Below are 23815 nucleotides of genomic sequence, written 5' to 3' on the forward strand. Positions count from 1 at the left end.
AACTCTGTACAAGCAGAGTTAAAAATGTGAATAGAGACATTGTAATCTTCAAAAATAGTGTTCCATGTAGGAAACAACTCCTGTATTCATAGGATACACCTAAAATACCCATGTAATTCTTCCCTGTAGTTCCTCTTGCAGAACAGTAGCATCAATTAGATAGCATGAGATTGTAACCCACACTGTTAAAAGGGTGTTTAATAGTACTGTCCAGTACATAAGTTCTTTCAGTGTCTGACATGTAAATCTGACCCATTTTGGAACAGCATGAATGATGGTGCCTCAGCGATACAGATGGCCGTACCGTAGGTGCAACCACAATGGAGGGGTATCTGTTGAGAGGACAGACAAACATGTGGTTCCTGAAGAGGGGCAGCAGCCTTTTCAGTAGTTGCAGGAGCAACAGTCTGGATGATGGACTGATCTGGCCTTGTAACATTAACCAAAACGGCCTTGCTGTGCTGGTACTGCGAACGGCTGAAAGCAAGGGGAAACTACAGCCGTAATTTTTCCCGAGGAAGTGCAGCTTTACTGTATGATTAAATGATGATGGCGTCCTCTTGGGTAAAATATTCCGGAGGTAAAATAGTCCCCCATTCGGATCTCCGGGCGGGGCTACTCAGGAGGCCGTCATTATCAGGAGAAAAAAAACTGGCGTTCTACGGATCAGAGCGTGGAATGTCAGATCACTTAATCGGGCAGGTAGGTTAGAAAATTTAAAAAGGGAAATGGATAGGTTAAAGTTAGATATAGTGGGAATTAGTGAAGTTCGGTGGCAGGAGGAACAAGACTTTTGGTCAGGTGAATACAGGATTATAAATACAAAATCAAATAGGGGTAATGCGGGAGTAGGTTTAATAATGAATAAAAAAATAGGAGTGCGGGTTAGCTACTACAAACAGCATAGTGAACGCATTATTGTGGCCAAGATAGACACAAAGCCCATGCCTACTACAATAGTACAAGTTTATATGCCAACTAGTTCTGCAGATGATGAAGAAATAGATGAAATGTATGACGAGATAAAAGAAATTATTCAGGTAGCGAAGGGAGACGAATATTTAATAGTCAGATAGGTTATATAATGGTAAGACAGAGATTTAGGAACCAGGTTTTAAAGTGTAAGACATTTCCAGGGGCAGATGTGGATTCTGACCACAATCTATTGGTTATGAACTGCAGATTGAAACTGAAGAAACTGCAAAAAGGTGGAAATTTAAGGAGATGGGACCTGGATAAACTGAAAGAACCAGAGGTTGTAGAGAGTTTCATGGAGAGCATAAGGGAACAATTGACAGGAATGGGGGAAAGAAATACAGTAGAAGAAGAATGGGTAGCTCTGAGGGATGAAGTAGTGAAGGCAGCAGAGGATCAAGTAGGTAAAAAGACGAGGGCTAATAGAAATCCTTGGGTAACAGAAGAAATACTGAATTTAATTGATGAAAGGAGAAAATATAAAAATGCAGTAAATGAAGCAGGCAAAAAGGAATACAAACGTCTCAAAAATGAGATCAACAGGAAGTGCAAAATGGCTAAGCAGGGATGGCTAGAGGACAAATGTACGGATGTAGAGGCTTGTCTCACTAGCGGTAAGATAGATACTGCCTACAGGAAAATTAAAGAGACCTTTGGAGAGAAGAGAACCACTTGTATGAATATCAAGAACTCAGATGGAAACCCTGTTCTAAGCAAAGAAGGGAAGGCAGAAAGGTGGAAGGAGTATATAGAGGGTTTATACAAGGGTGATGTGCTTGAGGACAATATTATGGAAATGGAAGAGGATGTAGATGAAGACGAAATGGGAGATAAGATACTGCGTGAAGAGTTTGACAGAGCACTGAAAGACCTGAGTCGAAACAGGGCCCCGGGAGTAGACAACATTCCATTAGAACTACTGACGGCCTTGGGAGAGCCAGTCATGACAAAACTCTACCATCTGGTGAGCAAGATGTATGAGACAGGCGAAATACCCTCAGACTTCAAGAAGAATATAATAATTACAATCCCAAAGAAAGCAGGTGTTGACAGATGTGAAACTTACCGAACTATCAGTTTAATAAGTCACAGCTGCAAAATACTAACGCGAATTCTTTACAGACGAATGGAAAAACTGGTAGAAGCTGACCTCGGGGAAGATCAGTTTGGATTCCGTAGAAATGTTGGAACACGTGAGGCAATACTAACCTTACGACTTATCTTAGAAGAAAGATTAAGAAAAGGCAAACCTACATTTCTAGCATTTGTAGACTTAGAGAAAGCTTTTGACAATGTTAACTGGAATACTCTCTTTCAAATTCTGAAGGTGTTAGGGGTAAAATACAGGGAGCGAAAGGCTATTTACAATTTGTACAGAAAGCAGATGGCAGTTATAAGAGTCGAGGGGCATGAAAGGGAAGCAGTGGTTGGGAAAGGAGTGAGACAAGGTTGTAGCCTCTCCCCGATGTTATTCAATCTGTATATTGAGCAAGCAGTAAAGGAAACAAAAGAAAAATTCGGAGTAGGTATTAAAATTCATGGAGAAGAAGTAAAAACTTTGAGGTTCGCCAATGACATTGTAATTCTGTCAGAGACAGCAAAGGACTTGGAAGAGCAGTTGAACGGAATGGACAGTGTCTTGAAAGGAGGATATAAGATGAACATCAACAAAAGCAAAACGAGGATAATGGAATGTAGTCAAATTAAATCGGGTGATGCGGAGGGAATTAAATTAGGAAATGAGACATTTAAAGTAGTAAAGGAGTTCTGCTATTTAGGGAGCAAAATAACTGATGATGGTCGAAGTAGAGAGGATATAAAATGTAGACTGCCAATGGCAAGGAAATCGTTTCTGAAGAAGAGAAATTTGTTAACATCGAGTATAGACTTAAGTGTCAGGAAGTCGTTTCTGAAAGTATTTGTATTGAGTGTAGCCATGTACGGAAGTGAAACATGGACGATAAATAGTTTGGACAAGAAGAGAATAGAAGCTTTCGAAATGTGGTGCTACAGAAGAATGCTGAAGATTAGATGGGTAGATCACATAACTAATGAGGAGGTGTTGAATAGGATTGGGGAGAAGAGAAGTTTGTGGCACAACTTGACTAGAAGAAGGGATCGGTTGGTAGGACATGTTTTGAGGCATCAAGGGATCACAAATTTAGTATTGGAGGGCAGCGTGGAGGGTAAAAATCGTAGAGGGAGACCAAGAGATGAATACACTAAGCAGATTCAGAAGGATGTAGGTTGCAGTAGGTACTGGGAGATGAAGAAGCTTGCACAGGATAGAGTAGCATGGAGAGCTGCATCAAACCAGTCTCAGGAGTGAAGACCACAACAACAACAACATGAATGATGGTATAGCATAGCATATTATTACTTTTACATGGTGATTGATTTCAGTACCAATTTACTTCAGGCAAGAGCATTATTGGTGGACATAGCATATTTGTAGAGAAATCTAAATGGAAAGATTAGATCAAATAATCAGACTGAAAAGTTGTGGAAGAGTGAATGGGTAAATACTTCCATCCACATACTGAATCTGTTATCATGTATGAATCATTCAGTTGAGTGTGCATGAGCACACACATGCAACCCCCCCTTCCAACACCCACCCACCCACCCACCCACACACACACACACACACACACACACGTAAATTGTGACAGCTATGTGCCACTGTTTCTCTTATTATGATGTAGGTTGCAGTAGGTACTGGGAGATGAAGAAGCTTGCACAGGATAGAGTATACATTTCATTTCAAAACTTATAATTTTTAAGCATTTTGAGAGTTTGTTATGTAGACATTTTGACGTGTTATGCACATTTTGTTGTGCAATAGAAATACTCTGTTACTGTGGTGATTTTATTATTAATAGCAGTGACCTGACTGGTCTCGAATCTAAGTAAGTATTGGCCTTGAATCCAAGTAAGTGATTATCAGAATAATGAACTGCATGGTTTCCATTTGCACAGGTATTTGAGGACTTTTTGCAACGTCTGCTACAGAAACCAACTCTGCGTGGAAGTGATTTACTACATGCTTTCCTGCGTTCTCCTTCTGAATTTGTTCCTGCTTCTGTTGGAGTACCAGAAGGTCTAGGTCGAATGATTCGTCGAACAGTTCCCATTAGGTTACGGAAAGAGAGAGGTCAGCATCTTGATGCTTTCCTGGCTACATTCCTTTCAACCTGTGAAACAGGCAAAAATCGTTCAAGGTAAGGAATGTTAAATTAAAATTAACCATTTCTAGACTGACAATGTCATATGCCAATCATCAAAGACATTTCCACAGAAGTGGGAATAGTGGTATTATATTTGTGTTACCTGGAAGCTAAAACTGCTTCTTTTTAAATTTTGCTGTGATTTACTCCTTTCAGATGAGAAATGGATCAACAAAAATAGAAATTATTGAATAATATGAACTATGCTGCAAAATGACTATAATTACAACAATATTATGAAAAGGATAGATTGCTATTTGCCATATGGAGGAGACGTTGAGTCACAGGCAGGTACAACAAAAAAAGCTGCTGTACGTTTTGAGGCTTCTGCTAAATGTCTTGCTCCTAACGTAGAAAACAGACACAGATTTACACAAGCACAACACACACGCACATGATTCCTGTCTCTGGCCAGTGACCCCAGACAGTGTTTTTGTTGTGCCTGTCTGCAGCTCAATATCTCGTCTGTAGGGTGTGCAGTGATATGTTCTTTTCATAATATTGTCCGTATTCCTTCCTGTATTTTCCATTGTTTGGCTATAATTACACATTTTCAGACAGCTAATTTCATGTATGTTTACAGAAACACAGGGTGCTCTTAAAGCTGTAACAAGCATTCTGAATTACATCATTCCCACACAAATCAAACTACAGCCCTAACCCTTCACAGAATTGTATGGCATCCATAATACTTTTGGAAATGTGAGAAATTTCATTTAGCATATCCAGTATGATACTGTTTTCAGTGTTCTGTTCACTCAGTTGATTAGTGAATATGCCTGTAAATGTTCTTTATGATTTATGGTGTCTAAAATTTGAATTTGTGGTGCTTTTCCATCATAAATAGCTTTATATGTGTGCCTGAATTAATTAGTTAGTTACATAATTAATTCAATCATTTACGGTGCTCCATAGATCTCATCGCAAAGTGAAACAAGTCTATGTACACAGTAACAGAAGGCAAGCAGATCATCCGTATGTCGCTTTAACAACAAACATTCACTATACTACTTAATACCGTTTTCGCTTATGCCAGCTAAATTTAACGTAGTAAATTAGAAAGAAAATGCCATTGATGATGAGTGCTGATACGAGCAATACATTGTAGTTGAGACATTTCCTCAAAGGTCTGCCATCATATGCTGACTTCAGCTTACTTTTTATTTATGTATCATTGGAACAGTGTAAAGGAGTGTCTGCGAAGAAGCATTTATTGCTCATAGTTGTGAACTTATTTGTGGAAGATTTTGAGAATAAGACTCTGAAGGTGATAGCTTGGAAAGCAACCTGTTTTCGTAGATATGTGGATGACTCAGGCTGTTCCGGTAACTCTTTAATTCTCTTTGTCCCAGCAGTAAGTGAAACTTGAAGATGTCATGAAGCTTCCTTGTTGGATGTGTTAGTTTATAAAAGAGGTGACGGAACTCGAGGTCACAGTTTCTATCACAAATCTGTACACATACACATTGTGAGGTATCCTCTGCCAGTGAGCTGCCATCCATTGCATCACCACAGTGGGGTTTTTAGGATGCTAGCACAAAAGGGTTAGGCAATCTCCGATTCTGACAGCTTGTCAGAAGAAAAACACCTGAGGTCTGTCTTCAAGCAGAGGGTTTACACTAATAAACAATTTGTCATGCCTTGGAATGTGGACCAGTAGGTGGATGTAAACCAGTTGCTTTCCGTCCATGTGCTGGTAGCATCTCCAAAACTGAGAGAATTTTAAAGGGATTTAACCCTTAAGTAGTCACATGATACTTTGACATGCAAACACTTTCATTGGGTTTATTTGACAAGAAACTAAATCACACAGAAGAAAACTGGACTCCATCATTCCACAAAATAATTATGTAAAATATACATTTTTATTCCCCTTTAAAAGGCTGATGACAGTGTCAGTGACATTTTTATAATTTTTTATTTTCACATAACTGATTTTTTGATATGAAGCTTTAATAACTTTTAAAGGAAGAATTCTAATATGGTATAAAACATTCATCCTTTGTTGTCATTTTCACATTGTGTGCAGACCACCTTAGTGTGCCTTTTATGTGAACATTTCAAACTAATCATACATATTGTGGACATTTAACATGTATGACCCCACAGTGCTTTGACAAGGTCAGCAGCAGATCTTAGAGCCAAACATCTTTATTGCAATATATGACTCATCCCATCACTCATAACCAGTGGTGCTTGCTGCACACACACACACACACACACACACACACACACACACACACACCATGAGCCTTCCACAGCCTATAGATGTGCAATGGCTCTGGTTTCTCACCAATTCAGCTTCACATTTGAAGATGGCACCCAGTTGTAATAGTGAAACATTATGTAAAATTGATTTGAGGATCTGACTGCAAGTCTGACTAACATAGTACCTACGCAATCATATCATCTGCACTATGTCTGCTAAGGTTCTGTTTGAGCCTTAATTATGATGGTTGTTTCACCACAAAACATCTTCATCTTTAAAGTCATTGCAAAATCGTATTTGAAGGTTAACAAGAACAGGCCCAGATGCTATCATTGTGGCCCCCCCCCATGTTATCATCCTCTACTTTGTGGTTTGTTTCATGCCTGTGACACAGTTTGTCAGTGCAAACTGCTCTCTCTTGTGCCATTTAACACCTTAATAATTAATTTGGCAAATACAATTTTATGGTGTGCATGAAGGCAATGGCAAGGTCACATAAGATATACCAACAGTATAATTTTTTTTGTTTAGCTCTGCCAGAATTTCATTGCTCAAGTCCTGTAGTACTTTCTGTATGAAGACCCCTAAATGACAGACAATCACAGGCGCTTGGCAAATTCTGCTCAGGTAACTGAATCAGTATTTTATAACCAGCAATTTTCTCAAAAATGTTTGAGAAGATAAAAGACTGAAATAGAAGTGTAATTAGAGCTACTTGTTTGCCATTTATAGGTGGAGGTTGATACACAATATTTAAGCATACCAGGAAATTGGGAGTCATTGGCTGATTACAAACAATATAAATTCCCAGTTGCAATATTAACAATGTAAGGAGAAAAATAGAGTGCTACTCACTATAAAGATGACACATTGAATTGCAGACAGCCACAATGAAAAGACTGCACATTTAGCTTTTGGCCAAAGCCTTCTTCAGGAAAGGAAAAACATGCAAAAAACACACACACACACACACACACACACACACACACACACACATTCGTTCATTCATACAAGCAAGCACACTTTATGCACACGTGGCGGTCATGTGTGCATGAGGTGTGCTTGATTGTATGAATGAATGTGTGTGTGTGTGTGTGTGTGTGTGTGTGTGTGTGTGTGTTTCCTTTTCTGAAGAAGGCTTTGGCCAAAAGTTAAATGTGTAACAGTCTTTTCATTGTACCTGTCTGCAACTCAGTCTGTCATCTTTGCAGTGACTAGCAATATATGTTTCTCCTTACATTGTTGACTGGTTACAAAGATAGCTTAAGGGTAGTCCTATCAAGTCAGAACAAGATTTTAGTATTACACTAGAAACACCATGATAGCCAGCAAGCATTACTACTTTTTAGTGACTTGGTGAATTTTGTAATTCTGCTTGAGATAGTATTTTTGAAATTAATGTCACTTGGTGGTGCATGTAGTGTCTGCCAAAGTAAATCTGTTGCACCTATATTTTGGTTTTTTTATTTATTAGTAGGTGTAATACTTGCTGCCACTGTAAGGAAGTAATTGAATTTCATCACCAATGTTTTGAATGCTTTAGCATTTCTGCCAGAGATGCTTTCTGGGGCACCAGTTTCTTTTGGATGAACATTTGTACTCAGTTCCATTTGAATTACTGTTTTTGTTCATTTGTTTTTTTAATAGGGTTCAGAATGCTTTTGTTTTATTCTTGGATGTTTTATATTTGGAACATAGTGAAAAGTTTTATTTTTAATGACAGATTGCAGGCTCTTATGATACTGGTCGTAATGGAATTTCAACAGTTCACTATAACATGTTCTCTGAATAAGGAAGGTCTCTCTTCCTAGCACAATATTGTTTAATCCCATGAGTTATCCATCCCCTTGCTTCTTTTCAGTTGTACCCTTGCTTGGTTTATGGAAAACAAGATTCAGTGTTGTAGGAGTATATTCAAGGAAGACGAAAATTTTCTGACTATCCTGTTTGCTTTATAAATCTGCTACCAGTGTTCATCCTGATTGAACCTTTGTTTTTAATTTAATAATCCAGTCAGGGCATACTTCTTGAAATTAGTTAAAACATTTTACTGAATTATTAATTTTATTTAGTCAGTGTATTTTTCACTAGATGTGACTATTTTCAGAAATGGTGTTCATTCCTAACAGTATGCTACAAAAATGTAGACTCTTTAGCAGCACACTCCAGATCATTGTTATTCTCATCTTTAGTTTTAAAAAGATCTCAGCTCTTTCAACATGGTAGTTAATTTCATCCTTTCCTTTATGTACAATAGAAAATTCTCTGGTACATAGTGTGCAGTAAACACATTCATTGTTACTGTCATTACACAGTTTCAAAAATTTGTTTTCCTGTTGCATTTTGACATTAAGCAAACACTTTCTTTTATACATTGCTAAGTGATGAAACAAAAGTAAAATAGAGATAAAAAAACGAGAAACGTGTAGATGAGATACCTCACACACAGGAACAAGATAAACACATTGTCAATGTTGTGTTGCGAAATGACCAGGTGAAAAGTTGTGGAAGGATCATTAGCTGTGTGTCCCCATTGAGTCAGTGCTTGCTTCTAGATCAGCTATAGGGCGTGGGGTGGGGGGAGGCCATAAGAGTATGTTTCAAAATGTGCTGTCGAACATATAGATCGAAGATAATTAAAAAGTAGAAGGGGATGGAGGGGGAGGGAGAGAGAGAGAGAGAGAGAGAGAGAGAGAGAGAGAGAGAGAGAGAGAGAGAGAACCTCACTAGTAATAAAATTATCAAACCTTGGACATTTTTACAGCCCCAGACAGAACTAAAAAAAAACAAGACTGACTGGGCTAATCCCAGATGTATGGCAAGCATTCCTCTTGACCACATACAAATTACAGATATCGCTGATGCTCTATTAAACTAATAACTTCCATACTTGCACAAAGATGAATAATTCTAATAAAAGATTCTGTTCAGGGATGAAGATTTCTTTCGTTTGCATTGCAGTCTTCATTAGTAATGAAAGCACATTTGATTACATTTATTACTATTATGGCAGACAGAAAGTTAATATCTGCAGCATCTCTCTCTCTCTCTCTCTCTCTCTCTCTCTCGGGTGTGTGCTGCCCTCTTCCCCATTTTATTACTTCCTTACTTGTCTAACAGTAGTATCACACATCAAGATGTTACAAATGCTTACAGTACTATCAATAGAAAACAAAATTAAAGATTTAATCTACAAAATTCTTCTATAGCACCGCATTTCAAAAGCTTCTATTCTCTTCTTGTCTGTACTGCTTGTTGTCCACATTTCATTTCTGCACGGTGCTATGTACCAGACAAATACCTTCAGAAAAGACTTCCTAACATTTAAATTGATATTAGATGTTGACAAATTCCTCTTTTCCAGGAGTGCTTTTGTTGCTATTGCTAGTCTGCATTTTACATCCCCTCTACTTTGGTCTACGTCAGATATTTTATTGTCCAAATAGCAGAACATATCTACAATTATTAGTTTCTCATTTCCTAATCTAATTACCTCAGCGTCAGCTAATTTAAATCAATTTCACCATAAAGGTGAAATGTCTGAAATGGTATGGACATCTAGAAAGGATGGACAGTAGCCACTGGCCAAAGAAAGTGTGGCAGTGGACACCAGCAGACAAAAGAATGTTTTGACAACCTAGGAGGAGATGGAATCAGAGGTCCGGGGTACAATGGATGCCAGAGGACAGCAAGAAGGAGACTAGCTTGATTGGAGGAAGTGGAATGTAGGAAGCGAGGAGCATCGCCAGCCATGGAACACATGCAAGATGGTGGTGGTAGTGATGATGATAATGACATGCTATTACCCTTGTTGTACTGGTGTTCATCTTATTTTCTTTCAAGACACTATCCATTCTGTTCAACTGACCTTTCAAAACCTTTGCCATCTCTGATACAATCATACTATCATCAGCAAACCTTAAAGTTAATATTTATTCTCACCGAATTTTCATTTTCTTTCCAAATTTCTTCTTGGTTACCTTTGCAGCCTGCTCAATATTTAGATTGAATAACATTGGGGATAGACAACCCCTTTATCACTCCCTTCCATTTCATGTCCTATGACTTCTATAACTGTGGTCTGGTTTCTGTACAAGTTGTAAATAACTTTTCTCTCCCTCTATTTTATCCCTGCTACTTCTTAAATTTCAAAGTGTGGGCTTGGCAAAAGGTTTTTAGCAACGTATAGATGCTATAAATGTAGGTTTGTCTTTCCTTAAACTGTCTTCTAAAATAAGTCACGGGATCAGTATTGCTGTGTGTGTCCTCCGTTTCTCAGGAATCAAACTGATCTTTCCCGAGGTTGATTTCTATCAGTTTTTCCATTCTTCTGTGGATAATTAGTATCAACATTTTGTAATCATGACTTATGAAATGTATGGTTTGGTAGTAGTCCACCTGTCAACACGTGCCTTCTTAAGAATTGGAATTATTACATTCTCTGTGAAATCTGAGCACATTTCACCCATCTCATACATCTTGCACTCTAGGTGGAGTAGTTTTGTCGTGGCTAGCACTCCCAAGCATCTCAATAATTCCATGAAAATATACCTATTCCAGGGGCTTTGTACTATTTAGGTGTTTCAGTTGTTCTGTCAAATTCTTCTCGCAGTTATCATATCTTCCACATCACCCTCATGTATTCCTGTTCCATTTGTATAATATTGTCTTAAAGTTCATAATCATTATAGAGGCACTCTAAATATTCCTTCCGCCTTCCAACTTTCCTTTTTTGATTAATACTGCCTTGCCATAAAATTTGTTGATATTCAGAAAGTTGCATAACACTTCCCATCAGTCTCATTTTTTAGACATGTGTATTCCGTTTTATCTGCTTCATTTGAAGCATTTTTATATTTTCTCCTTTCATCAAATTAATTCAGTATCTCCATTTTTATCCAGGAAGTCTACCAGGCTTTATCATTTTACCTGTGTTCCTCTGCTGCCTTCAGTATTTCATCTCCCAAAGCTATCCATTCATCATCTATTGTAGTTTTTTCCCCCAGTTCAATCCAACATTGCCTGATGATTCCTCTTAAACTATCAACGACCTTTGGTTCCTTCAATTTATCCAGGTCCCATCTCCTTATTATTTTACATTTTTGCAATTTCTTCAGTTCAGTCTGCAATTCATAACCAATATTTATGGTCTTGTATATATACCTCTTGAAATGTCTTACCGTATAAAATCTGATTTTGACGTGTGTCTTACCATTGTAATATAATCAGTCTGTAACCTTCAAAATTCATCTGGTTTCTTTCAAGTATACAGTCTCCTTTCATGATTCTCAATCCAAGTGTTAGCAATGATTAAATTATGCTCTATGCAAAATTCTATGAGACAGCTTCATATGTCATTCCTTCCTCCCGTCCATGTTCTCCTAGTACTTTCCCATCTCTTCATATTCCTATTGCTGGATTCCGGTCACCCATGACAATTAAATTTTTATCTCCCTTAACTATCCGAATAATTTCCTTTATCTCACCATACTTTCTTTCAATCTGCTCTTCATGTAGAAGGAATATATGGAAATATGGAATGTCTGTATAAGGGAAACAAATTTGAAGGCAATATTATAGAAAGAGAAGAGAAAGTAGGTGAAAATGAGATGTGAGATACAATACTGTGGGAAGAATTTGACAGGGTGCCAAAAGACGCAAATGGAGACAATGTTCCCAGAGAAGGTGGCATTTCCTCAGAATTATTGAGATCCTTGGGAGAGGAGGCCATAACAAAACTATTCCACCTGGCTTACAAGGTAAGTAAAACAGGCAAAGTACCGTAAGAGTGATTAGTGTATTGAAAAAGAGATTAAAGGTGAACATCAGCAAAAGAAAAACAAGGGTTATTGAAAGTACTCCGCTCAAATTAGATAGCACTGAGGAAATTAGACTAAAAAATAACAGGCAATGACGAAACTAGAGCAGATATAAAATGTAGACTGGCAACGGCAAAAGATTACTCCTGAAAAGAGAAATTTGTCAACATCAAATATAAATTTAAGTGTTAGGTAGTCTTTTCTGAAGGTGTTTGTGTGGTGTTTAGCCTTGCACAGAAGTGAAACATGGGCAATAAGCAGTTCAGGCACGAAGAGAATAGAGGCTTTTGAAATGTGATGCTACAAAAGTATACTGAAGATTCAGTGGGGAGAATGAATCATTAATGTGGAGGTACTGAATCAATCTTAAGGAGAAAAGAAATCTATGACACAGTTGAAAAAAAAAAAAAGGTATTAGGTAATAGGATATACTCTGGAGCATCAAGCAATTATCAATTTGGTAATGGAAGGAAGTTTGAGTGGAAAAAATTGCAGACAGGAATAAAGGCTTGACTGTAGTAAAGAGGTTCAAATAGATGTGGGTTGCAGCAGTTATGCAGAGGTGAAGAGGCTTGCTCAGGATAGACTAGTGTGAAGAGCTCCATCAAACCAGCCTTCTGATGGAACACTGCAACAACAAAATGCAAGTTGGAAATCAGTTCTTAAACATGTCTCTTTCTAAAAGAAGATAAAAGTATCATATTTGTTACTTGCTTTCGAAGAATAAGTAGCTTTGGTTACATATTTGATGTATTTTGTGTGTGTTTCATTCACCCAAGTCTTAATTTATTCAGTGTTAAATGCAAATTAGTAAGCTTTTTCGATTGACATTGTGTAAGCCTGTATTTCCTGTTTCAGCAAGTACGAATGGAAAGATGTTAATGCTAAAGAGCCTCAGAAAGTACGTTGTCTCACTCATCCTGTATTTGGAGACAACTTTGGGTTAGACCGTCATCAACCACTATTTGCTCTGGCAGGGGCAGGAATGGGTGGAAGTGCACTGCCTATTCAAGGATTCTATGACTGTGTGCTCTATCTTCGTAAGTTGCTGCATTTGCAGCTAATGTGATTTGTGAAGTGTAACTTAAGGTCATTGTGTTATATAATTGATTGACTGCCACTTTGCTGTTGGATATATACAAAACTAACTATGTTTATTCATACTGCTCACATCTTTTTCACGTGCTGTGACACACATTTGTTCTCTTCTGCCATTGGCTCGTCAAATAAAATCCATAAACTCAGAGATGAATGGTATTTGAAATGACAGACCACACCTCATCTTTACAATGAAGTGCTGATTGTCAGACAAGTAAATAAAAAGTAGTAATTACTGGTGGACTCTCAAAAGATGTATTGCTCTTCACCTCACAAAATTTAAATGTTATATCAGTTTATGTATGAAGTGAATTGTGCAACTCCAAGTGGTCTGTCATATTCCTCTGATGGAGATTGAGTACATTTTATAGTTTGCTGAAGTAAGCACTATTCTATGTGAGATACATGGCATCGTGAGAAAGAAGTGAAGGAATGAGAGGGGCCGAAGATGACACGTCGAAAATAAGATGTTGTCATTGATCTTTTAGAAAGCTTGACAAAAAGTGAAGACACAATCTTCTGAGTTGTAACATTACTTTTCAGGTAGTCAAACTATTTCAAAGTCTCTTAGGAAATATATGTAAGATCTACCGACCAAGCAGCAAGAGGAGAACCCACATATAAAGGTACAGAAATTTGCAAGATTTCAGAGCCGGTAGCTACTTCTTTGGCAGAAGGGTCGAAGGGGAAGGAAGAGGGGTTAAGGAAAAGGCCTGGTCAAGTTTAGGAAATGGAGAGACTTTGGAAAAAATCTTCCAGAACCAGTTCAAGGAGACATACTAGACAGGATGAGAAGGAAAGACTGCAATTGACAAGATTTGAAAATTGGAGAGCTTAAAGGTGGAAGATAGGGAAATATGCAATACAAAGATTACTGACAAAAAGTCATATATGATTTAATAAGAGCAGAAAGCTAAGTACATTGTATGTGGTACAGGTTGGAGAGGGGGGGGTAGGAGGGGGAGGTGAATAGACAGGTCAGAAAAGCTGTAGAAAACTAAAAGGAAGTGAAGAATGGAATGCTGAGACGGAAGTATTAACATAAATTAAGGCCAGGTGGGTGGTGAGAACCAAGGTTAAGGCCAGGTGGGTGGTGAGAACCAAGGGCATGTTGTAATACTGGTTACCAGATGCAGAGTTGCAAGAAACTGGTGTTTGGGGGAAGAATCCAGATGGCACTTACGGAGAAACAGACACCAAGGTCATGATTGTCTTCGTGTAGAATATGCTCTTCAACAGGATTTTGTGTGTTGCAGGTGTATACCCTCAGCCTATTGTAATGGTACTTTGACTTCCGCAAAGTTATAATTTACGATCGCGCACGCAGAAGAGCGCTGCGCCAGCGACCGATTTTATAAATAATTTTGTTCTTTTTTTTACTTTTGCGTAGTTTTTTTTGTTTTTTAAGAACTAATGGATGTCTCTCTCTCTCTCTCTTGTCTTGATACGAAAGACGTGTCTCTTTTCCGCGATGTGTTGAATGTGCTTTTGGTGAAAATTAAAATTACATTACAAAGCGAGGTTGTTTCAATAGCTAATGAGGAGAAGATAATAAAAGGTAACACTACACTATGCCCATTCATGCTAATTGATAACTTGGTGGTAATCATGCCAATTTACAAAGCTAACAGTGCTGGTACATTGTGTGTCATTTACAGGTGGCTCTCCTTTTGATAGTATATGTTTTGCCAGTTACAGGGCTCGTATAGGCAATGGTAGGAGGGTGCGTAGAGCAAGTCTTCAATCACAGGGATGGGCTCTGTAGGGTAGGAAATGGGTGCAGTAGGAGCATAGTGTCTGATAAGGATATTGTAGAGGTTGGAAAGGGGACGAAAAGCTATTCCAGGTGTTGTGGGCAAAATATCGTACAGAGTGGACCTCATTTCAGGGCATGATTTTAGGAAGTCACAGCCTTGCCGACATAACTGATTAGTACATTCAAGATGAAAATAATACTGATTGACAAAAGATGTACTCCAAAGTTAGTTTTTGGGAAGGCTCAGCAGTACTAGGATTGGATGTGGTGGCCCTGGTACTGGTGATCCCACAAAAAAACAACTTAAGAGTACACCTCATGTTACTCACTCAGTATTACCCTGATTTTGAAAGCGTTAATCAGCTACATCGATAAGGCTGTGATTCCTAAAATCATGCCTTCAAAGGAGGTCCATTCGGTACGGGATTTTGCCCAGCAGGCCTGGAATAGCTCTTTGCTAGCCTCCCCATCTCCATAATATCCTATGCTCCTTCTGCACCCAAATTCCTTACCCTTGTGACCGTTCCCACTGTAAGACATGCACTATGCACCCTCCTACCACCACCTATACCAGTTCTGTAAATGGCAAAACGTATACCGTATATACTCGAATAATCCACGCCCTCGAATAATCCACGCACCCAAATTTTGAGGAAGAGGAAAAAAAAATCTATTTTTTGCTTTAATTTGTTTTATTTACAAAAAAAGTTGTTCCAACGTTATGATGTATTCAAAAGTATGTATAATAACTATTGGTTTGAAGCAACGCTGCTGTACAGGTTGATACATTGTTAAAACGCAACCAATTCAGCGGCGTGCAGCTGGCCAGCTGGCGGGCGGGCGGCCAGCAGCGTGCAGCTGGCCGGCTGGCCCATTAGACGGGCGGGCAGCCAGGGAACATTATCACTGCCAGCCGGGACTCTACGCATACCTACAAAAAAAAAAAAAAAAGAAAAAAAGAAATGTGAATTATCTTGTTTAAGAATTTGTTAATAAGCTATGTTCAATAAAATATTTTAGTCAATACCGGTACGTTTCCTCTTTTACTACTCAGTTCATCACTTTCATCGTCATCACTAGCGGGAGAACCATTGTCGTCTTCACTATCTTCCCATAGAGCGTCATCCTCTTTTCCATCCAATGAACTTGTGATTCCACATTTTTGAAGGATTTTTCCACCAGTGGTTGTGGAATGAAGTTCCATGCACCTTTCACCCATTCGCAAATCTGGGACAAATCTGGCAGTTTGATTTTTCCACTAGGTGTGAACTTATGGTTTTCATCAGCCATCCATTGCGTATATCGCTGTTTAAGTGCAGCTTTGAATGGCTGATTTATACACACATCTAGTGGTTGTAGGTTGGATGTTAGGCCTTCAGGGATAATGACCAAGTCAGTTTTCCCTTTTTGTAATTTGTCTCGCACTTCCTTAGTTGTATGTCCGCAGAAACTGTCCAGGACGACGTTGCCAAACATGTGTCACCCAGTCAATTATAAGTTCATTGTCCATCCACCCTTTCGGATTCGCTCTCACTAATACCGGTACGCCTTTTACTGATATTTTCGAAATAGTTTTCCTTTTAAATATCATGTAAGGTGGTAGCTTTCGTCCATCGCCAGTTACACACAACATCACTGTACATCTTTGTTTCTCATGCCACCAGTTTGTTTCATGATGCTGGATTCTCCTTTCCTGTTCACTGTGTTGTTGAGCAGCATCTCAAAATAGACTGGTGTTTGATCCTCATTACCAATTTGCGATAATATATAGGACTGTTTACGGCGCAGATTTATCACATAATGATGAAAATTCACTATTTTTGCCTTGTAATCACATGGAAGCTGCTGAGCAATAGTTGTTTTCCTCCGGAATTCTAAACCATTTCGGTTGAAAAATCTTGATAGCCAGCCCCGGCTAGCTTTGAAACTGGTAATGCCTAGTTCTTTGGCTAAAGACAATGCTTTAAGTTGGCACATTTCACTCATCACCGCGCATCCATATTGTCACTTCTCATCTATATAATCGCAGAGCCTTTTCTCGAGGTCCGGATGCTTCGCTTTTTGGCTGCGAAATGCCCAGCGATTACTATTAGTTTCTTGAAGCTGTGTTTTATTTTTTCGCCAGTCGCGAATGCAACTGTCACTCACATCGTACTTTCTTCCTGCTGCACGGTTTCCAATATTCTGGGCTTCTTCAATAATTTTCACTTTTTCTTTAGCAGTGTACGAGTGATAACGAGAACTTGTATCCATAATTAACAAGTTTGAAGACGTTAATACTTCACTCCTAACGTGCTACTGATGCGTCACAGACTGAGGCCGCAACAATGCAATAGTATAATGGGATGTATTGTTGAAGGTGGAGCAGCACCAACAATGTTTCGAATAATCCGCGCACCCCAGTTTTTCGTCCTAAAATTCGGTAAAAAATATGCGCGGATTATTTGAGTATATACAGTAATACTATTAGAGGGAGAGCAACCTGTGAAATGATAGGTTATGTAGCAACTGTTTTGTAAACAATGTTCTGTTCAGCTTTTTACATTGGCATCACTACCACCAAGTTATCAGTTACAATGAATGGGCATAGGCAGATGGTGTACACTGGCAACACACAATATCCTGTTGAACAAAATGTAATACAACATGACTTTCATGACCTCGGTGCCTGTTCCACCGTAAGTGCCATCTAGATTCTTCCCCCAGAGACCAGTTCCACATAACTCTGCAGGTGGGAACTGGCATTACAGCATGTCCTTGGTTCTCACCACCCACCTGGTCTTAATTTACGTTAGTTTCTTCAGTTTCAGTTTCCATTCTTCACTCCCTTTTCAATTTCTATACATTTATTTTCTGACCTGTCTATCCCCCCCCCCCCCCCCCCCACCTACCTCCATCATCTCTACCACATACAATGCATTAGCTTTCTCTCCTATTAACATGTGCATGATTTTTCCCTTGAGCTTACAAAAATTCATATTGGGCAATTCCAAAGAAATAAAAATGACAGGGCTGCAATACTAGAATAACAATAAATACTGCACATCACCATATACAGGTCATAATGGAGCTTTATACTCTTGTGCAAAAGTCTGTATTTGTTTGCAGTTAGATGTCAAATTGGAAATTGAAAATCTCCAGATATTCAAAAACAGAATAAAAGAATATTTCATTATTATGAGAAGGAACGTTGCCACTCGCCATATAGCGGAGATGCTAAGTCGCAGATAGGCACAACACAAAGACTCTCACAATTAAAGCTTTCGGCCATAGACCTTCATCAGCAATAGACACACATACGCACACACACAAAATCACACAACATAACTCACACACACGACTGCAGTCTCAGGCAACTGAAACCAGTGTGGTTTCGGCCATAGGCTGCAGGCCTCTGCCTGAGTCTGCAATCGTGTGTGTGTTGTGTTTGCGTGAGTGTGTGTGTGTGCGTGTGCATGTGCACGTGCACGTGTGCGTATGCGTGTGTATTGTTGACGAAGTCCTATGGCCAAAAGCTTTAATTGTGAGAGTCTTTGTGTTATCTCTACCTGTGAATCACCATCTCCGCTACATGGTGAGTGGCAACTTCCCTTCTCATAATATTGTTACACTCCATCCTGGATTTTCCATTGTTAGAATATCTCATTAGCCACTCCTTTAACAATTTATTGGAAAAGTGGGACTCAAGAATGTAAATATAATTTCCAAAGCCGAGACATTGTCGCTGATTAAAAGAGTGATCCTGGGGGATTCAGGAGAATTTTAGGACACATTGTAAAACAGATCTGAAGATGGTCATTGCTGACCAAAATCATTAGTTTCAGGACCAAACGTTTTGTGATCATTGACAGAAATAGAAGGAATTTTTTCTAGATGTAATTTCTATTAAACAGAACTTGAAACATTCAGTAGATAGCCAGCTGATAGTGTTCTGTGTAAGGTTAATGCTTTGCTTGAAGTATTGGGTGAAAACAGTAGCTGAGTAGTGAAAGCAGAGGAGCAGTGCCTTAAAAAAAAAAGTAAATAAAATAGCAATTTGTTTCCTAATATACATATTTGCACTAAAAGTAATTCCAATAATTGTCATATGAGCAGATTAGTACTAGTCATAATCTGTTGATATATTTTACAGAAGAAGTCAGCACTGCCTACTTCTGCTGTTAGTATATAACTTGATCCATTCTGCATCTCTGTCGTGGTGGGATATATGGAGCACAATGTGTGAATGAGTGATTAAATAACTTGAAAAAGCAAGTCAGCAATTGATATCATATGACATTCATTGCTTTTATTTTATTTTTTACCCATTGAGACATTTATAATATTATCTTATAATGTTGGAACACGGCATTACATGAAGCAAAACAAAAAACCGTAAATACATTGAGTTGTTGTTAATATTGTTGTTGTTAATGATTATTATTATTATTATTATGGTGTTGTGATGGTGGTGGTGGTTTTGTGTGTGTGTGTGTGTGTGTGTGTAGTACATGAGTGTAAGGTTACTAATAGTCAGTGATTTGAGAATGCTGTATAAAACTCAAATAAGAGTGGCTGGACCATGTAACATTGCTGGTGCGGCTATGTAACAATAGTATTAGCAGCAATCCTTTCAGTTTAATATGGTAAAGTAACAAAAATTGCAGTGACATGGGCTGTAAGTATTACTGCAAATAATAGATGGAGTTTTCGTAACAAACATCTTCAACATCTGCTTGAAAACTTGTGCTTTGTAACTTCATCCTTCAGTTCATGAAGAAGCCTTTAAAAATTTATGTAATGAGCCTAAAATACAATGACAAAATTTCATAGGTTGTTCAAGGATATTTTCTGAGTTAATTAGTTAGCTAGTAAATGAAGCAGGCAAAAAGGAATACAAACGTCTCAAAAATGAGATCGACAGGAAGTGCAAAATGGCTAACCAGGGATGGCTAGAGGACAAATGTAAGGATGTAGAGGCTTATCTCACTAGGGGTAAGATAGATACTGCCTACAGGAAAATTAAAGAGACCTTTGGAGAAAAGAGAACCACTTGAGCTCAGATGGAAACCCAGTTCTAAGCAAAGAAGGGAAAGCAGAAAGGTGGAAGGAGTACATAGAGGGTCTATACAAGGGCGATGTACTTGAGGACAATATTATGGAAATGGAAGAGGATGTAGATGAAGATGAAATGGGAGATATGATACTGCGTGAAGAGTTTGACAGAGCACTGAAAGACCTAAGTTGAAACAAGGCCCCGGGAGTAGACAACATTCCATTGGAACTACTGACAGCCTTGTGAGAGTCAGTCCTGACAAAACTCTACCATCTGGTGAGCAAGATGTATGAGACAGGCGAAATTCCCTCAGACTTCAAGAAGAATATAATAATTCCAATCCCAAAGAAAGCAGGTGTTGACCGGTGTGAAAATTACCGAACTATCAGTTTAATAAGTCACTGCTGCAAAATACTAACGCGAATTCTTTACAGACGAATGGAAAAACTGCTAGAAGCCGACCTCGGGGAAGATCAGTTTGGATTCCGTAGAAATGTTGGAACACGTGAGGCAATACTGACCCTACGACTTATCTTAGAAAATAGATTAAGGAAAGGCAAACCTACATTTCTACCATTTATAGACTTAGAGAAAGCTTCTGACAATGTTGACTGAAATACTCTCTTTCAAATTCTGAAGGTGTTAGGGGTAAAATACAGGGAGCAAAAGGCTATTTACAATTTGTACAGAAAGCAGATGGCAGTTATAAGAGTCGGAGGACATGAAAGGGAAGCAGCGGTTGGGAAGGGAGTGAGACAGGTTTGTAGCCTCTCCCCAATGCTATTCAATCTGTATATTGAGCAAGCACTAAAGGAAACAAAAGAAAAGTTCCGAGTAGGTATTAAAATCCATGGGGAAGAAATAAAAACTTTGAGGTTCACCAGTGACATTGGAATTCTGTCAAAGACAGAAAAGGACTTCGAAGAGCAGTTGAACGGAATGGACAGTGTCTTGAAAGGAGGGTATAAGATGAACATCAACAAAAGCAAAACAAGGATAATGGAATGTAGTCGAATTAAGTCGGGTGATGCTGAGGGAATTAGATTAGGAAATGAGACATTTAAAGTAGTAAAGGAGTTTTGCTATTTGGGGACCAAATAAATGATGATGGTCGAAGTAGAGAGGATATAAAATGTAGAGTGGCAATGGCAGGGAAAGCGTTTCTGAAGAAGAGTATTGATTTAAGTGTCAGGAAGTAGTTTCTGAAAGTATTTGAATGGAGTGTAGCCATGTATAGAAGTGAAACATGGACGATAAACAGTTTAGACAAGAAGAGAATAGAAGCTTTTGAAATGTGGTGCTACAGAAGAATGCTGAAGATTAGATAGGTAGATTACATAACTAATGAGGAGGTATTGAATAGAATCAGGGAGAAGAGGAGTTTGTGGTACAACTTGACTAGAAGAAGGGATCGGTTGGTAGGACATGTCCTGAGGCATCAAGGGATCACCAATTTAGTACTGGAGGGCAGCGTGGAGGGTAAAAATCGTAGAGGGAGACCAAGAGGTGAATACACTAAGCAGATTCAGAAGGATGTAGGCTGCAGTAGGTACTGGGAGATGAAGAAGCCTGCACAGGATACAGTAGCATGGAGAGCTGCATCAAACCAGTCTCAGGACTGAAGACCACAACAACAACAACAACAGTTAGCTAGTAACATGTTTCATGGATCATTTTGCACGATAGATCCTAATGATGCAGAACAAGTCATTATACATTTCACATCGCAAATTAATATGTACATACTGTTACATTCTGAACATATAATTTACAAATAGAAAAAAATTAGACACATGTGGGTTAATAATTCCTACTCACCTCTTTTTACACATTACCATAACAGAAATTTTTGTACAGAATAGATGGAATTGTCAAGCAGAAACTTTCTCGGTTTGTTATCAAATTTTACTTTGCTGTCTGTCAGGTATTTTATATCACTGCGTAAATGATCAAAAATTTTTGTTGCAGCATTGTGCATCCCTTTCTGTGCTAAAGACAACCTTAATGTGGAGTAATGAATGTCATTTGTCCTTCTGGTATTGTAATTACATGCCTCATTGTTCCTCTTGAACTGCAGTGGGCTATTAACAACAAACTTCATGAGGGAATAAAGGTACTCTGATGCAGTCTACAAGATGTTAGTGTCACAGCACAATTTTGCGCAATGAAGACTTTCTTTCTTAAAGATGAGTCATCCCGGAACATTATTCTATATGACTTTATTGAATGAAAATGTGCAAAATATGTAAACTTACTGATTTGTCTCTCCCAAATATTTGCAACGATTCTAAGTGCAAGTTGAATCTCTGCCCACATTGAATCTCTGCTTCAAGCAATGCGAGCACATTAAAACATGCCACACACTCTGCTGTGAGAGTGGTTGCCCTATGTCTGGTATGCTGGTACATGTCTCAGCAACAGAGCCTGTAAAAAAAACAAATGCAACCTGAGTTGCTCCATGCAACACAGCAGTTTCTCTGCCACTGCTGCACCCCAAGGCTGACCACAACCGACAGCATTTTCAGCTGCTCGTAAATTGTGGACAACTCCTCCTGCATCCACAACTGCTTGCACCCTCCCTATCCATCCTATTACTAAAATTATATTGGAAACAAGAGGCAAATAAAAAAAAAGATGAAAATGAGCCTTGTTGGCTTTTAGGCAAAGATTTGCACTACCACACTTGACAAGAACACAAATACAAGGCACTAGAAAAACAGTGAGCCTGTCAGCTAATGCTAGTTCACTCCACAATGACAGACACAAACAGTCTATTCTCTTGCTGGTTCTTGAATGGAGACTGGCACCTCACTGAGATTTCTACAGTAGTCACTGGCTGTTCAAACAAAACACGACATTGGCAATGTGGATGGTGAAAATGTATACCACACCATTACTAAAACACAAGACTACACCTCTGAAACACAGAAGCATGCAAGGAATTTGAGAATACAACTACAGAATGGCATAGAAAAAGCTATATAAGTAAACTCTCTTCTACCAAGGAGCGAGTGATATATGCTCTCCTGTTGGTTCTCGAACTGCATGTGGCATCCGACTGAGCTTTCTACTTAATGTAGCCAATCAGATGCCATCCTCTGGCATAAAAGTGGGAGCCTCAGTTTCATGACTCATGAGTCAGCCGTGGCCCCTGATGATGACTGTGATGATGATGGAGGCAGTCATAGAAAGCTTGGGATTTTATCTGAATGAAATGCGGCAAGTTCATTGAGAACTTTTCATCCAAACTGAAATCACGTTTGCTTCCCACCTCCTATGTCATATAATATTTTTTGAATAAATATCGTGTGTGTGTGTGTGTGTGAGAGAGAGAGAGAGAGAGAGAGAGAGAGAGAGAGAGAGAGAGAGAGAGAGCATTATTCCATTATTCTTACAATTGATCAAACATGAGCTGATATTTTTGGTAAGAAACAATAATTTCTTTAAATCCCAATGATACATTTCACATGGTATCACAAGTTAATGATCATAATTTATGATGCATAAAAGTAACCAACAATCTAACTGGTACCTTCCTCTGAACTTGAGCTTTTTATACAGACACAGTTCTGTATGCTGCTTCATCCTGGCACCAAATTATAAGGGACGTTCAAAAAGAAATGTACCAGAGTCGGGAATGTGCAAACCAGTGATGGGAAGCCAATATCATGGCGTGAGTAATGAGGTGTGGTTCCA

At 38.7% G+C, this 23815-nt stretch overlaps 1 protein-coding gene across 3 annotated transcripts in view; it reads left to right on the forward strand.

Annotated features, from left to right (window-relative positions):
• Positions 1-23815, forward strand: part of LOC126236441 (sorting nexin-14-like) — a 233372-nt gene that overhangs the window by 157666 nt on the left and 51891 nt on the right. For all 3 annotated transcript variants that reach the window (XM_049945754.1, XM_049945755.1, XM_049945756.1), the window contains 2 exons: positions 3955-4196; positions 13089-13270. In XM_049945754.1, the coding sequence (XP_049801711.1) occupies positions 3955-4196; positions 13089-13270 (424 nt within the window). The remainder of the gene's footprint in view (positions 1-3954; positions 4197-13088; positions 13271-23815) is intronic.

Source organism: Schistocerca nitens, chromosome 2, assembly GCF_023898315.1.
Source record: "Schistocerca nitens isolate TAMUIC-IGC-003100 chromosome 2, iqSchNite1.1, whole genome shotgun sequence".
In the NCBI taxonomy this organism is placed as follows: domain Eukaryota; kingdom Metazoa; phylum Arthropoda; class Insecta; order Orthoptera; family Acrididae; genus Schistocerca; species Schistocerca nitens.